The 17,086-nt window shown below is 47.5% G+C and overlaps 2 protein-coding genes across 3 annotated transcripts in view; one reads left to right on the plus strand and one right to left on the minus strand.

Annotated features, from left to right (window-relative positions):
• LDLRAD2 (low density lipoprotein receptor class A domain containing 2) overlaps positions 1-1,579 on the plus strand; it is a gene marked incomplete at its 5' end in the record, with an annotated part of 39,446 nt that extends 37,867 nt beyond the window's left edge. For both annotated transcript variants that reach the window (XM_082273674.1, XM_082273673.1), the window contains 2 exons: positions 666-818; positions 1,296-1,579. In XM_082273674.1, the coding sequence (XP_082129800.1) occupies positions 666-818; positions 1,296-1,537 (395 nt within the window). In that variant the 3' untranslated portion in view covers positions 1,538-1,579. The remainder of the gene's footprint in view (positions 1-665; positions 819-1,295) is intronic.
• A 4,018-nt stretch (positions 1,580-5,597) lies between these two features.
• The window catches only part of HSPG2 (heparan sulfate proteoglycan 2), a 242,884-nt gene continuing 231,395 nt past the window's right edge, over positions 5,598-17,086 (minus strand). Inside the window, exons 93-96 of the mRNA XM_082274816.1 lie at positions 14,452-14,522; positions 12,373-12,456; positions 10,881-10,984; positions 5,598-6,585 (exon numbers count right to left, since the gene is read on the minus strand). Of these exons, the coding sequence (XP_082130942.1) occupies positions 6,413-6,585; positions 10,881-10,984; positions 12,373-12,456; positions 14,452-14,522 (432 nt within the window). The 3' untranslated portion in view covers positions 5,598-6,412. The remainder of the gene's footprint in view (positions 6,586-10,880; positions 10,985-12,372; positions 12,457-14,451; positions 14,523-17,086) is intronic.

Genomic DNA, 17,086 nt, shown 5'->3' on the forward strand with positions numbered 1-17,086 from the left:
ACACAGCGAGTCGAGTTAATGTCAAAGAGCTCAATTTTGGTCTCATCTGAACACAGCACTTTCTCCCAATCCTTCTCTGAATCATTTAGATGTTCATTGCCAATTTCAGATGGGCTGTACATGTGCCTTCTTGTGGAGGGGAACCTTGCGGGCACTGCAGGATTTCAATCCATGGCGGCGTATTGTGTTACCAATGGTTTGTTTGGTGACTGTGGGCCCAAATGGCTTGAGATCATTCACAGTCTCCTCCCGTGTAGTTCTGGGCCAATCCCTCACTTTTCGCATGATCATTCTTACCCCATAAGGTGAAATCCTGCATGGAGCTCCAGACCAAGGGAGATTGATGGTTATTTTGTATATTCCATTGCTTGGATACATAGAATAATCAGTTCCTTCATTTCTGACTGGCCAGCTTCATCTGACTCAGGGGACATCATCCAGGACACCATTCAGGGGACATCATCCAGGACACCATTCAGGGGACATCATCCAGGACACCATTCAGGGGACATCATCCAGGACACCATTCAGGGGACATCATCCAGTACACCATTCAGGGGACATCATCCAGGACACCATTGCTGACACCATACGTATTTGTTACATCATGTGCTTCTACCTGGAAATCCACTGATAACTGTGTGTTGTATGATTGTACTTTGCAGGAATGATGGTATCCAGGACCCCCATAGAGGCCATGGCCACCAGCCCAGCCACTTCCACCATCCTGCATTCCACCCCATCTTCCAACCTGAGCTGCGGGAGGGAGGGGAAGCTGTCTTTTCCAGAAAGTGTCCAGCCTCACGGATCAAACACAGGTACCCCCCTCCCCCTTCACATGTCTCTTATAGGTGTTCTCCAGATATAAGGGGGCAATGTGTGAGTGCAGGCTTCACCAGTATGACATGATTGAACATGATAGTTGGAGCTCATACACTCCACCCTTTATCCCACAGAGCATCTCAGGAACCTGCGTTATGGGATCCGGGGGAGTGGGTGGTTCAGGTCTGACTTGGAGTAAAGTCAGTATTTGCATATTTTATGTTCTCCGGGTTTGGGGAGCACAGTGGAGGAATGTTATTGGGTGTCTCCTGTCCATAGTGTCCTCCACACATGAGCTCCCACAGAGCATGGACAGGTTGTGTCATGTTTGTGGCCCTCTTTGGTATAACAATATTTCCTCTTTCATGAAACCCCCCCCCCCCATATTACTCTTTTAAACGGGACTGTGAGTAGTGTGGAGAATGTGATGTATTTAATGGTAATCAGTCCTCTATCGTGTATTCTTGTTTCAGAAAGAAGATCGTTCCTCTACTTGTACATCATCCTGGGATTAGTGGTCGGTGTGGCTCTCTTGTTTTGGTGTTGCTGGTCGCCAGGCTGGTTTATATGGAGGATCAGCGTCTGTCGCTTCATCCCTTGTTGTAACTCTTTCTGCGCCTCCTGCCACCTCTGCACCCGCAGCTGCGTTCTGAGGGACAAAAGTCGGCCTAGTAAAGTGACGCCTCAGAGCACGGCATCAACTGTGCCAGTGTGATATTTGACCTCTCTGCCATGCGATTGACCCAAGATGGCATGGACCAAAACATGGGTTGTTCCCGGTTCCTGTGCCATATGATAGACCTAACATGGCTTGTTCCCGGTTCCTGTGCCATATGATAGACCTAACATGGCTTGTTCCCGGTTCCTGTGCCATATGATAGACCTAACATGGCTAGTTCCCGGTTCCTGTGCCATATGATAGACCTAACATGGCTAATTCCCGGTTCCTGTGCCATATGATGGATCCAACATAGCCTGTTTCTAATTCCTGTGCTATATGATGGACCAAAACATGACTTGTTACCGGTTCCTGTGCCATATGGTGGACCAATTATATGGCTCATATGGAGAAGTGGGAACTCTTGCTGGAGGTTGTGAGTACATATCTACCTCTTTCCAATCACAATCACTCAGATTATCATAAGACACAGATTTCTGAATTGTCGGACAACAAGACGATGGCATACTGCTGATCTTTTATATTTATTAGCTTTGTGTACAAATTCTTTTTTCTGTAAATACAGAGTATATACACCTTCATGGAGCCCACATGACTCTTGGTTTGCTGGGTTGTGGCGGTGACAGCACAAGACCATACGACATTCGGTGTTCCAACTTCTGGTTTATTGGTTAGTGGAGAAACTCAAGGCAAAGTGGAGACAGAACTGAGTGCTGGGAAGCCTAGCAACCTCCTCCCCCACTCCAGTGTCAGGAACAGGGAAGCCTGCCCCCCCCCCCCCACTCCAGTGTCAGGAACAAGGAAGTCTGTCCCCCACTATCCTCCCCCCCATCCAGTGTCAGGAACGAGTATACAATAAATAGGCCCCTCTGTGTGCTCTATACCCAGCCACATAGACCATGGTGTATAGGTGTCTGTGGTCCTCATTGTCACCAGTCAGTACAGGTTAGAAAATAAAAGAAAGTTCGGATTGGTTCCTGTGAGACCACAATGCTGCCCCCTCTGGTATGGTGGGGGGGGGGGGATGAAGCCAGCAGTCAGTTCATTTAATACAAACTTTATGAAGGAAATGTACAATTCATAGACGGCTCTACTTGTATGATGGGTAGCTGCCAGTAAATACTATAGATGAGCAAGGCAGAGCCAGCTGCATGATAACAGTGATATTTTTAGTGGTCTGTAAGGGTAGCAATCTGTAAAGAGGGTATTCTTCCCTCTGACCTCCATTGTAAGGAGCATTCTTCCCACCAACCACCAACGAAAGGGGCATTCTTCCAACTTACTACCAATGTGAAGGTAATTTCTCCGACCGACCGCCAACATAAGGGTCATTCTTCCCACTGACCACCAATGTAAGGAGCACTCTTCCCCCTTACTGCCAACGTAAAGGTCACTCTTTCCACCCACCTCCAATGTAAGGGGCATTCTTACCACCAACCACCTACATTAGAGACATTCTTCCCACCGACTGCAAACGTAAGGGGCATTCTACCCACCAACGTAAGGGACATTCTTCCCAATGACCGCCAAAGTAAGGGACATTCTTCCCATCGACCACCAATGGATTGGTTTTAACAAGGGTACCCCAAGGGCTGAAATTCATTTGAAGGGTTCCTCTAAAGGTTATTGGTTGAGAATGGTTGCTTTGGCTGGTTTTGTGTATTTGCAACTTTCTAAACAAAATCAGAATTGGATGAAGCAAATAGTGCCACCACATCCGGGGTTAAGACTTGTTAGGAACACTCTTCCCACCAACTGCCAACGTAAGGGGCATTCTACCCACCAACCACCAACGTAAGGGACATTCTTCCCACCGACCAACGTAAGGGTCATTCTTCCCACCGACCAACGTAAGGGTCATTCTTCCCACTGACCAACGTAAGGGTCATTCTTCCCACTGACCGCAAACATAAGGGACATTCTTCTAACCGACCGCCAAAATAAGGGACATTCTTCCCACTGACCACAAATGTAAGGAGCATTCTTCCCACTTACTGCCAACATAAAGGGCATTCTTCCCAAAGACCAAAAGGTACATTCTTCCCACCGACCGCCAATGTAAGGGTCATTCTTCCCACCGACCGCCAACTTAATGAGCATTTTTCCCACCGATCACCAACGTAATGGTCATTCTTCCCTACCAACCACCAGTGGAATCTCATTCTTCCCACCGACCACCAATGTAAGGGTCATTCTTGGCATCGACTGCCAATGTAAGGGTCATTCTTCCCACCAACCACCAGTGGAAGGCTCATTCTTTCCACTGACCATCAACGTAAGGGTCATTCTTCCCACTGACTGCCAACGTAAGGGACATTTTTCCCACCGACCGCCAACGTAAGGGTTATTCTTCCCACCAACCACCAAGGTAAGGGATATATTTCCCTTACCTTGGTGGTTGCTTTGGCAACGTAAGTGACATTCTTCCCATCGACCACCAATGGATTGGTTTTAACAGGGTTCCCTGAGGGCTGAAAATCATTTGAAGGGTTCCTCTGAGGTTATTGGTTAAGAATGGGTGCTTTGGCTGGTTTTGTGTATTTGCAACTTTCTAAACAAAATCAGAATTGGATGAAACAAATAGTGTCACCACTTCCGGGGTTAGGACTTGTTCATATAAGAAGAGGGGGCAGTAATATCTGTAATTTGTGTGTTACATAACTGCACCAATGTAACCCTCGCCAATGTTCCTGGAACACATTTCCAAACTATTCAGCTGTGAAATGGTCAGGAAATGAGATCCGGCCTGGGTGATGGGGGTGGAGTGGAAGGGATGGAAGTGGTCAGCCATCTGACATGCTGTTTCTGAGGGAATTGGAGTTTTGGTGGACAAATCTGACTCAGAATGCATAATACTGGGTTATAATATTTCTGTAAATCTATTACTGGGATGTAGATGGAGTGGCGTAGATGCGGCCCATCTTGGTGGTGTGCACACTACCCTCTAGACTTGTATAGATGCGGCCCATCTTGGTGGTGTGCACACTACCCTCTAGACTTGTATAGATGCGGCCCATCTTGGTGGTGTGCACACTACCCTCTAGACTGGCATAGATGCGGCCCATCTTAGTGGTGTGCAACTACCCTCTAGACTTGCATAGATGCGGCCCATCTTGGTGGTGTGCACACTCCCCTCTAGACTGGCATAGATGCGGCCCATCTTGGTGGTGTGCAGACTACCCTCTAGACTTGCATAGATGCGGCCCATCTTGGTGGTGTGCACACTACCCTCTAGACTGGCGTAGATGCGGCCCATCTTGGTGGTGTGCACACTACCCTCTAGACTTGCATAGATGCGGCCCATCTTGGTGGTGTGCACACTTCCCTCTAGACTGGCGTAGATGCGGCCCATCTTGGTGGTGTGCACACTTCCCTCTAGACTGGCGTAGATGCGGCCCATCTTGGTGGTGTGCACACTACCCTCTAGACTTGCATAGATGCGGCCCATCCCAGTGCTGCATGCTCCCCTCCCATCCATTCTGCAGGGTCTGGTTTAGGATGGAGTCCTATGTTTCTACCTTGTCTTTATATCCAATGAAGGTGAGGAAACTGGTGTCTGAACTACAAATTCTAGGAGGACAATGGCTTGTCCTTAGTCCATGTCAGCTGATCTGTGACCTCCCCAACATACAACGATCAGTGCTTGACCCCTCCTCCGCATCCTATATACAGTGCGCATCCCCAATTACACAAATCCAGAGCAATCTGGATTTATCAGTAGTTTATCGTCCTTCCATTCTAAACATGAGATCCCAGGATCGGTTCCTGCCAAATCCTGGGAACTATCTCCTATTCACATACAGGTGTACAGCTCTTGGCCCGCTCGGAAAGGTGCATACACTCTTAGGTCTAAGGTTAAAACCAATCATTATCCTACCGATTGTATGCTTGATGATGGCTATGGAGGCTTATGTAGGTGGGGGGGGGGGGGGGCGGTCCTGGTTTATCTTCACTGGATAACAGAAAGTCAATGCTACAGCTTCTGACAAAGGACCCTGTTGTCTGGCTTTATGTTGGTCCCACAAAAGGTGAGAAGGGGGTTTGCCAACGTCTTTGTATGAATAGAGATACGAGAAAGAGGGCAACAAAAGACAGATGGAGAGGAATGATTTTATTGGAAATCTTGTATCTGACCTGAACTAAGAGTCGATGCACCTTTAAAATACACTCGTGTCTGTTAGCTAAATAACATAAATATGGTTCCAAGTAAGAAGCCAGCTGCCGGCAGTAGACCTAATGAGATGTAAAGAATAGTGCAGACCCCTTCCCAAAGAGGACCGATTGTCCCCTTTAATTCCACCCTGTCTCTGCCTATGAGGCCTCTGGGAACAGGGGGTAAAGCCCCTGTGGCACCTTCTCCTCCAACCTAAACATTCTGAAACCCTCTCCAGACTACACATCCCAAATCCCCATCATAGAGAACATGGGGCCAACACTACTGGACCAAGACCTGGTCTGGGGCTTCAGCCACTGTCCAGCGAGTGGCCATTTCTATATACAGAATAGAGAATCTTCCGGCATTGCTGACATTAAACATACAGCGTGGTTTTGTTAGCTTTTGGGGGGTTTTTTTGGTTAGGGGTTCTTTTTAAAAAACATACATCTGTTTCAATACATACATATTTCCTTCATCCAGCTGTAAAACACGTGGAAATCTGAAGACATTAAAAAAAAAAAAATAACAATAATAATAATAATAATTAAAAAGAAGAAAATCCGTGGTAGGTAATACAAAGATGCGCAATCCAAATACTTTTTTTCTTTAGCACCACCTCTGGTTTGGTTTTTTGGTAGCAGCAGAAGCACCATTTACAATGATTCTCGATTTGTCATTGTCTCTTTGAGAACAATAAAAGAATAGTCTGTGGATTGCCCTGGCGCGGCCAGCGGGGGTGGGGGTACAGTCTCCGCCTACGAGGGGCAATCTTTGGTGTTATGACCTGACTCGGCATTGTGCTTCAAATCGATGGGCTGGTGGAGCTGGTCGGAGGGCCTTGCGTTCAGGATCACTAGGTTCTTGATACATCCGGTGATTCCGCTCGAGAACTTCCCAGCTGTTGTCAGCTGTACGTCGGGAGCCCCGCCTGCCGCAAAAAAGAGAAGGAAGTCAGATGTCGTACAGGTAAGACAGAAGGTCTTCTACTTTCTCTATATGTAGCAGAAGGTGTGTTCAGTTGGTGAGACGGTCTGTGTATTGTGGCATTTATACCAGAGACATAGCACATGGTCCATGTGTTCTCTACAACGGGGGTTGGCAACAGGTCAGTCATCATCTACCCATACATTACCACTATGTTATGAGCAGATCATGTCATTTCCACGCTGACCCTCCGCACAAGGGATTTCTTACATTTGTAGAGTGCAGTAAGGAAGCTCAGGCGAGACATAGCTACCTGTTCTGGGGTACTGGTCCCCACAATCCTTCTCTCATGTCCATCTTGGGTGCTTGTATGTGATGTCACATAGGCGGGTCAGCGGGGACCAGTGCCCTAGAACATGTATTTATGTCTAACCGCCACTCTGCATAATGGGGGGGCATGATGGTGGCAATGAAGTTACTTATTAATACTATAATGAGGGGCTCACTGACCACCAATGTGAGAGTGGATGTTACTGGGGCTCCCCACTGACCATCAGTGTAAGAGGGGCTCCTCGCTAACCACCAATGCAAGAGGAGATGTTATACAGAATCCTCACTGTCCACCAACCTAAGAGGGGCTCCCCACTGACCGCTAGTGCATGAGGGGATGTTATTAAGGATCCTCACTGACCACCAACCTAAGAGGGGCTCCCCACTGACCACCAATGCAAGAGGAGATGTTATACAGAATCCCCACTGACCACCAATGCAAGAGGGGATGTTAGTGGGGCTCCCCACTGACCACCAATGTGAGAGGGGAGGTTATTAAGGATCCTCCCTGTCCACCAACCTAAGAGGGGCGTCCCACTGACCGCTAGTGCATGAGGGGATGTTATTAAGGATCCTCACTGACCACCAACCTAAGAGGGGCTCCCCACTGACCACCAATGCAAGAGGAGATGTTAGTGGGGCTCCCCACTGACCACCAATGTGAGAGGGGAGGTTATTAAGGATCCTCACTGTCCACCAACCTAAGAGGGGCTCCCCACTGACCACCAATGCGAGAGGGGATGTTATTAAGAATCCTCACCGTCCACCAACCTAAGAGGGGCTCCCCACTGACCACCAATGCGAGAGGGGATGTTATTAAGAATCCTCACTGTCCACCAACCTAAGAGGGGCTCCCCACTGACCACCAATGCGAGAGGGGATGTTATTAAGAATCCTCACTGTCCACCAACCTAAGAGGGGCTCCCCACTGACCGCTAGTGCGTGAGGGGATGTTATTAAGGATCCTTACTGACCACCAACCTAAGAGGGGCTCCCCACTGACCGCTAGTGCGTGAGGGGATGTTATTAAGGATCCTCACTGACCACCAACCTAAGAGGGACTCCCCACTGACCGCTAGTCTGAGAGGGGATGTTATTAAAGATCCTCACCGTCCACCAACCTAAGAGGGGCTCCCCACTGACCGCCAATGCGAGAGGGGATGTTATTAAGAATCCTCACTGTCCACCAACCTAAGAGGGGCTCCCCACTGACCACCAATGCGAGAGGGGATGTTATTAAGGATCCTCACTGTCCACCAACCTAAGAGGGGCTCCCCACTGACCACCAATGCGAGAGGGGATGTTATTAAGGATCCTCACTGACCACCAACCTAAGAGGGGCTCCCCACTGACCACCAATGCGAGAGGGGATGTTATTAAGGATCCTCACTGACCACCAACCTAAGAGGGGCTCCCCACTGACCACCAAGGCGAGAGGGGAGGTTATTAAGGATCCTCACTGTCCACCAACCTAAGAGGGGCTCCCCACTGACCACCAATGCGAGAGGGGATGTTATTAAGAATCCTCACTGTCCACCAACCTAAGAGGGGCTCCCCACTGACCGCTAGTGCGTGAGGGGATGTTATTAAGGATCCTTACTGACCACCAACCTAAGAGGGGCTCCCCACTGACCGCTAGTGCGTGAGGGGATGTTATTAAGGATCCTCACTGACCACCAACCTAAGAGGGGCTCCCCACTGACCGCTAGTCTGAGAGGGGATGTTATTAAAGATCCTCACCGTCCACCAACCTAAGAGGGGCTCCCCACTGACCGCCAATGCGAGAGGGGATGTTATTAAGAATCCTCACTGTCCACCAACCTAAGAGGGGCTCCCCACTGACCACCAATGCGAGAGGGGATGTTATTAAGGATCCTCACTGTCCACCAACCTAAGAGGGGCTCCCCACTGACCACCAATGCGAGAGGGGATGTTATTAAGGATCTTCACTGACCACCAACCTAAGAGGGGCTCCCCACTGACCACCAATGCGAGAGGGGATGTTATTAAGGATCCTCACTGACCACCAACCTAAGAGGGGCTCCCCACTGACCACCAATGCGAGAGGGGAGGTTATTAAGGATCCTCACTGTCCACCAACCTGAGAGGGGCTTCCCACTGACCACCAAAGTGAGAGGGGGTATTCAGGGCTGCTTTTAGAAATCGCGGGGCCCCATACAGACTACCTAGCAGGGCCCCCCCAAGCAAATATTAAAGATATATTTAGCTAAAATTACAACAAAATCACTATTAGCAGACACAAATATAACATAACTCACATAATTCCTGCTAATTCGAAAAAAAAAAACAACTATGTTAAATAAAAAAGAAGATGAGAAAAATATACAGGCTGGGCAGTTGGAGCTCAGTGATCAGAGAGAGAGAAACAAAGTTACAATTTACAAATAAACTCCTGAGCAGAGATAACATTAGAGCCAGTGATGGGAGGGGGCCCACACAAGGGAGGGGGATTAGTGAGTCTCTTTCTCAACAGGTAAAAGCTGATAGTAGGGATTTCTGTATTTGTTGTCCATCACTAATCCCCCTCTCTGTGTGGGCCCCCCTGTGTGCTCGGGCCCCCTACAAGAGGGCTGGTGGTCCCCCCCTATCAGCGGCCCTGGGGGTATTATTAAGGATCCTCACCGTCCACCAACCAAAGAGGTGCTCCCCACTGACCACCAATGCGAGAGGGGATGTTATTAAGGATCCTCACAAAACAAATAATCTCCGTTGTTCCAAAAATATAGTGTCCTGTCTCCAACATCCCAATATGGATAAGGAAATAATTGCTACCCCACATTTGAAAGCAGGACTTTAAAAGCGACCGGATCACCACCATTCATTAGCTAAAAAACATCTTTTATTAATACATATTGTAATTACACATCAGAATAAAATTGAGTGTCTATACATAGACATATGAAAGCATACACCTTTCATTGTACAGCCATGTTGTTGTTGAGTACATATGTGTCGTGTTGTCTCCAATAACCCAATGTGTTTCTGGTTGAATGTGCCTTTTCTAGTGGTTTTTTGGGGTCTTCCATAGGGGTTTGGGAGGGCCTGTATTGGAGGTGCCCCTTGCCATACCTTCCACCCATTCAGTGGCAGACAAATTCCATTCCTGCTTCTCACCATGTTTATGGTTATATACCACCAGAATCATGTGAGTAACAATGTAAATGATATGATCTTTTCTATTAATAGAAGTGTTGAACGAATACTGATCTCCGTGTTTAAGCCCCTGAAGAAAGGTGTTCAAACCAGAAACGTGTAGGGTTATTGGAGAGAACACGACACATATGTAATAATCAACAACATGGCTGTGCAATGAATGGTGTATGCTTTCATATGTCTATGTATAGACACCCAATTGTATTCTTATGTCACTAAGGATCCCCACTGACCACCAATGTAAGAAAGGATGTTACTAGGTCTCCTCCCTGACCACCATATACAAGGAGCTTTGTCATCATGGGTGTGATTATGTAAGGCTACGTGGATTGCGCCTGCCCTACATGGAGATTGAAAGGTTACGTGGATTGTGGCCATCTACATGGAGGATAAAAAGATACGTGGATTGTGGCCATCTACATGGAGGATAAAAGGATACGTGGATTGTGGCCATCTACATGGAGGATAAAAGGATATGTGGATTGTGGCCATCTACATGGAGGATAAAAAGATACGTGGATTGTGGCCATCTACATGGAGGATAAAAAGATACGTGGATTGTGGCCATCTACATGGAGGATAAAAAGATACGTGGATTGTGGCCATCTACATGGAGGATAAAAAGATACGTGGATTGTGGCCATCTACATGGAGGATGAAGTTATACGTGGATTGTGCCTGTCTATATGGAGGATGATCGTCCCACAGAATTGTGGTGCAGGATGAGGCCCTGGTCTGTAATGTCATAGATAGAGAAGGAACTTATGGCATGGTGATCAGTCACAGAGAACTCACCAATGTAAACGCTTGCCTTGGTGTCCACCATGATGTTTTTACCGGGTGAACTTCCAGAGACGACTTCCTCACCATCCACCTGTATGGATCCGGACTTCCCTTCCCTGTGGAGTACAAAGGCAAGTTATATCTGTAAGCTGTGTATTTGGAGGAAAGCGTCCACAGTTCCTGAGGAGGCAGCCATTTTTATTCCTGACTTCAGTAATGATAAAAGTCAGGATCTGATTGGGTGCCTTGGTCAAGACAAACTTTTTTCTTCCCTCCATTTTTTACTAATGAGCTAATCGTAACACTGCCCAGATCTCTCAGTCCTGATTTCTAGAACTTTCCCTCCTTGCAGAGATTATGGCCAATCTCCCCCTTACATTGTGCCTGGAAAGCTTCTTAGAAAACCACAGAGCAGACCATACAGGTTGTAGAATGTGTGTTTGTATTACTAGAAGCAGGGAGGACATTACACAGCCAATGTACAAGGTCATAGGAATATGCATTACTGGGAGCAGAATGGACTGTGGTTGTGTAACGCACAGCAGTCTGCAGTACTAGAAGTGGAATAGATGGTAGTTGGGTGGTGCAGGACTCTGTATTGCTAAAAGTGGAATAGACGGCAGTTCGGTGGCGCATGGCTCTGTATTGCTAGGAGTGGAATAGACGGCAGTTTGGTGGCGCAGGGGTCTGTATTGATAGAAGTGGAATAGACGGCAGTTGGGTGGGTGCAGGGGTCTGTATCGCTAGAAGTGGAATAGACGGAAGTTAGGTGGCGCAGGGATCTGTATTGCTAGAAGTGGAATAGACGGCAGTTGGGTGGCGCATGGCTCTATATTGAAAGAAGTGGAATAGATGGCAGTTGGGTGGCGCAGGGGTCTGTATCGCTAGAAGTGGAATAGACGGCGGTTGGGTGGGCGCAGGGGTCTGTATTGCTAGAAGTGGAAAAGACAGAAGTTCGGTGGTGCAGGGATCTGTATTGCTAGAAGTGGAATTGACGGCAGTTGGGTGGCGCATGGCTCTGTATTGATAGAAGTGGAATAGATGGCAGTTGGGTGGCCCAGGGATCTGTACTTCTAGAAGTGGAATAGAAGGCAGTTGGGTAGCAGAGAGTTCTGTATTACTAGTTGGGTGGTGCAGGGCTCTGTATTGCTAGAAGTGGAATAGACGGCAGTTGGGTGGCGCAGGGGTCTGTATTGCTAGAAGTGGAATAGAAGGCAGTTGGGTAGCAGAGGGTTCTGTATTACTAGTTGGGTGGTGCATGGGTCTGTATTACTAGAAATGGAATAGACGGCAGTTGGGTAGCGCAGGAGTCTATCTTACCAGAAGTGTAATAAATGGAAGTTGGGTAGTGCAGGGGTCTGTAATACTAGAAGTGGAGTGGGCAGTGTTTGATACCTTGTGTAGGAAGACTATAGAGACACATACAGCTTGCCTGTCATCCTGAGCTCGGCTATGCCAGAGTGCTCAGTGGGGTAATATCATCATGAAAGCTTCAAACACTTACCGGATGGCGGTGATTTTGTGCCATTCACCATCATTGATGGGATCTTCTGTCATAATTTTGGCTTCTCCGCTGCCCAGCTGATAACTGGTAAAAGAAGGGAAGAAAAGAGTGGTTGTAATACTGAGGACTGAATGGGGTGCTTCAGCCTAGCGCTTCATCTGTGGGTCGTGTCCTTGCTGATATTTACACATAAAACCACAATTTCTAATCATGTTTAATTGATACAATTATGATACACTCTTTTTTGTATTCTTTTTGCATTTTTTCCAATTAATTTGGTTTTTGTAAATTCTTTTCAGCAATCTATGTTGACTCCGGGTGTTGCCCCTCCTCCAGTGTGCGTCCCGACACGGGGAGACATATACCGCGTTATCGCGGTAGCTTGGTCCTATTTTCTATTCTCTGTGCCCTTTGGGGTTCAGCCCGGACCAATCGGCAGCCTTAGTGCATCTGCACTTCCGGCTCTGACCCCCGTGTCGGTGGAGCGCAGATGCCGATCCCGCCCACGTTGCGTCATGTGTGACGCATGCTGTTTGTGGGCGGGCTCGGCACCGGCGTTCCGGGAAGCCCTTCCTCTGAAGCCAGCTGTTTTACGTCTTGCACTAATCAATTAGCACTCTTATAGTGCACCTCTCACAACACACAGCCAGCGCATTTGTTTGCTGGCTGTGGTGCTGAGAGGACGCTGTTTGCTTCACCATCATTTACATTCAGGTATTGACTCTATATTTTTTACCTAGTCCTTCCAAAAAAAACCCCCCTTTCTTTCTGATCGGCTTTGCATTTCTAGTCATACCCTATTGCGGCCTTATTGCCTGCTTTATGTTGGGCTACCTTTTTGCATATATTTTGCTATAATGCTTCCTATATATTTACTATATCATTTATAGATATGTGGCTACTTTACATGCCGACATTCATTAGTATATGTATTTTCTTTTTTTGTTCATTTCATTATACATATCAATGTACTTAGCCCTGATCTGTTCACTTTTCAGACCGGCGCTACCTACATCCTTGCCATTCACCTATGCTCAAAGGCTGCCCCTGGCTTCTCCTAATTAAGGACTTCAGACGTCCATTGATTGGGGGCTACACACCTGATGTCAACAGCTGTTGGTTTACTGACCAGTATACCCACCTACCATCTTACTCATTGCATTTTGATCGCAAGGACACTCGCACCCACCAGATGCTTTTAACCGTGCAGGCTACCTAAGTACAGTTATTTTTCAACCCTGTAAGTACTCGTCATTGCCATCATAACCACTATGTAAAACTCTAAAGAGTCGTGTTGGAATATTTTCTTCCTCAAAAAACCTTCAAAAATTCATGGTTTTTGTATTGTTTATATTCTCTTATTCACTAGAGTACCGTTTGAACCCCTCCCCTGAAGAAGAAGCAAATTTTCCCTTTGGCTTCGAAACATGTTGGGTTTCAGTTCAGACTACTACGGTTGATTTATCTGTCTCTTTTCTTTGCCTGTACTGTTTTTAATTATTAATACATATTTGTGTTTATAATAAAATTTATATTTTTTCAAATACCTTTTTTCATATAATTTCATATACATTATATTTTATGTGCCTATAAAGTCCCACAAGGGGAACCCCATTTTTTGTCCTAATACTGAGGACTGGAAGCACAGCAGGACAGATATAGATGGTCCCTAACAACCAATCAGATTTCAGTGTTTGTTGAAGGTAAAAAAAAAAAAAAAGGTTTAGGAAATTCTTCAAACTGACCTAAAGCTTTTTATTGAGCCAACAATACCTGGAGCCTGGACCTGCGGGGGGGGGGGGGGCTTTAATCACGAGACCGGTAGGTGTCAATCTTTTTATTTTAGGAGCTTTTCAATAAAAATGTTGTGTTATTTTGGGGGGGGGGTTTGGGGATGTTACTTCAGGGAAGTGACATTCTCTGAGGATATTTTGCAGCAATGTTCAGTTTTCATGGATTGGGTGGTAGGAGTCCACTATGGGCAACTCTTCTCCTTTTCTGAACTTTGTATTGGCTCAGCTCCAGTCCTGTCCCACCCACGAGGGCCAATCACAGAATGAGGGTCATGGTAGTTCTTACCTGAAGAGGAGGTGACCGTCCTTCAGGCCCAGGCTGATGAAATCCCTCTCCCGGCCTTGTTCTCTAACCTCCTGCAAGACAAACATTGACTGAACCATCGGAAATGATGCCTATGACTCTACTGCAGGAGAAGGTATGAGCTATTCCTATTGGCCATTTCTGCATTTAGGAGAAGGTATGAACTATTCCTATTGGCCAGTTCTGCATATTCCTACAGACATGAGAAGCCGATATTCCTCACAGAACCCGGAGATGTTATAGAGTGAACAATGCGGCGTGTTAAACCTGCAGTCGGGGTGATTATTATTTTGCACAGACAGAAGTAATAATATGCACAGAGTAGTGTATGAGGCCCTCGGGTTTATGTAATGAAGCCATGTGAGGAGTAGAGGAGTCTGATTGCAGTCTTCTGATTGGTTGGTAGGTGTTGGTGCACTCGGCCTCATTATAGAAGCCATCATTAAGGCGTGGCGGGGGCTTTGTTTGGTCAGTATTAATTACCCATAAAAGACGGAAGTACCTGATTAGAATCATGCAGGCCATGCTGAGACCAGAAGGCTTCATGGGGGATGGGGGGGGGGGGCATGATGAGTGATGGAAATAGAGGCTTTAATCATGGCAGCTTGCAGTTACGTGGATGGCTGCTTGTATCCTACTGCTGTGTGGATGTGACGTCTCTACGTTGTATCCTACTGCTGAGTGGATGTGACGTCTCTACCCCTTGTATCATACTGCTGCCTGGATGTGACGTCTCTACCCCTTGTATCGTACTGCTGCCTGGATGTGACGTCTCTACCCCTTGTATCGTACTGCTGAGTGGATGTGACGTCTCTACCCCTTGTATCATACTGCTGCCTGGATGTGACGTCTCTACCCCTTGTATCGTACTGCTGAGTGGATGTGACGTCTCTACCCCTTGTATCGTACTGCTGCCTGGATGTGACGTCTCTACCCTTTGTATCGTACTGCTGAGCGGATGTGACGTCTCTACCCCTTGTATCGTACTGCTGAGTGGATGTGACGTCTCTACCCCTTGTATGGTACTGCTGTGCGGATGTGACGTCTCTACCCCTTGTATCGTACTGCTGCCTTGATGTGACGTCTCTACCCCTTGTATCGTACTGCTGCCTGGATGTGACGTCTCTACCCCTTGTATCGTACTGCTGAGCGGATGTGACGTCTCTACCCCTTGTATCGTACTGCTGCGCGGATGTGACGTCTCTACCCCTTGTATCGTACTGCTGCGCAGATGTGACGTCTCTACCCCTTGTATCGTACTGCTGCGCAGATGTGACGTCTCTACCCCTTGTATCCTACTGCTGCGCAGATGTGACGTCTCTACCCCTTGTATCGTACTGCTGTGTGGATGTGACGTCTCTACCCCTTGTATCGTACTGCTGTGTGGATGTGACGTCTCTACCCCTGGTATCGTACTGCTGAGTGGATGTGACGTCTCTACCCCTTGTATCGTACTGCTGTGTGGATGTGACGTCTCTACCCCTTGTATCGTACTGCTGAGTGGATGTGACGTCTCTACCACTTGTATCGTACTGCTGCCTGGATGTGACGTCTCTACCCCTTGTATCGTACTGCTGAGTGGATGTGACGTGTCTCTCCCACGTATCGTACTGCTGCCTGGATGTGACGTCTCTACCCCTTGTATCGTACTGCTGAGTGGATGTGACGTCTCTACCCCTTGTATCATACTGCTGAGTGGATGTGACATCTCTACCCCTTGTATCGTACTGCTGAGTGGATGTGACGTCTCTACCCCTTGTATCGTACTGCTGAGTGGGTGTGACGTCTCTACCCCTTGTATCGTACTGCTGCCTGGATGTGACGTCTCTACCCCTTGTATCGTACTGCTGAGTGGATGTGACGTTTCTACCCCTTGTATCGTACTGCTGAGTGGATGTGACGTCTCTACCCTTTGTATCATACTGCTGAGTGGATGTGACATCTCTACCCCTTGTATCGTACTGCTGAGTGGATGTAACGTGTCTCTCCCACGTATCGTACTGCTGAGTGGATGTGACGTCTCTACCCCTTGTATCGTACTGCTGCCTGGATGTGACGTCTCTACCCCTTGTATCGTACTGCTGAGCGGATGTGACGTCTCTACCCCTTGTATCGTACTGCTGTGTGGATGTGACATCTCTACCCCTTGTATCGTACTGCTGCCTGGATGTGACGTCTCTACCCCTTGTATCGTACTGCTGAGTGGATGTGACGTCTCTACCCCTTGTATCGTACTGCTGAGTGGATGTGACGTCTCTACCCCTTGTATCGTACTGCTGCCTGGATGTGACGTCTCTACCCCTTGTATCATACTGCTGCCTGGATGTGACGTCTCTACCCCTTGTATCATACTGCTGCCTGGATGTGACGTCTCTACCCCTTGTATCATACTGCTGCCTGGATGTGACATCTCTACCCCTTGTATCGTACTGCTGCCTGGATGTGACGTGTCTCTCCTTTGTATTGCTACCAAATGACAGAACATTTAGGATCTATGTTGCCCCAAAATGATTCAGAGGGACTTTAACTCTCCAGTGGCAGATAATATGGAGAATGAAAGCAGGGATATGACTTTCTCCTCTAGGGCAATGCGGACAATTCTCATTGCAGACACCTG

This window comes from Pelophylax lessonae, assembly GCF_965119305.1.
Source record: "Pelophylax lessonae genome assembly, chromosome: 12".
Taxonomy (NCBI): domain Eukaryota; kingdom Metazoa; phylum Chordata; class Amphibia; order Anura; family Ranidae; genus Pelophylax; species Pelophylax lessonae.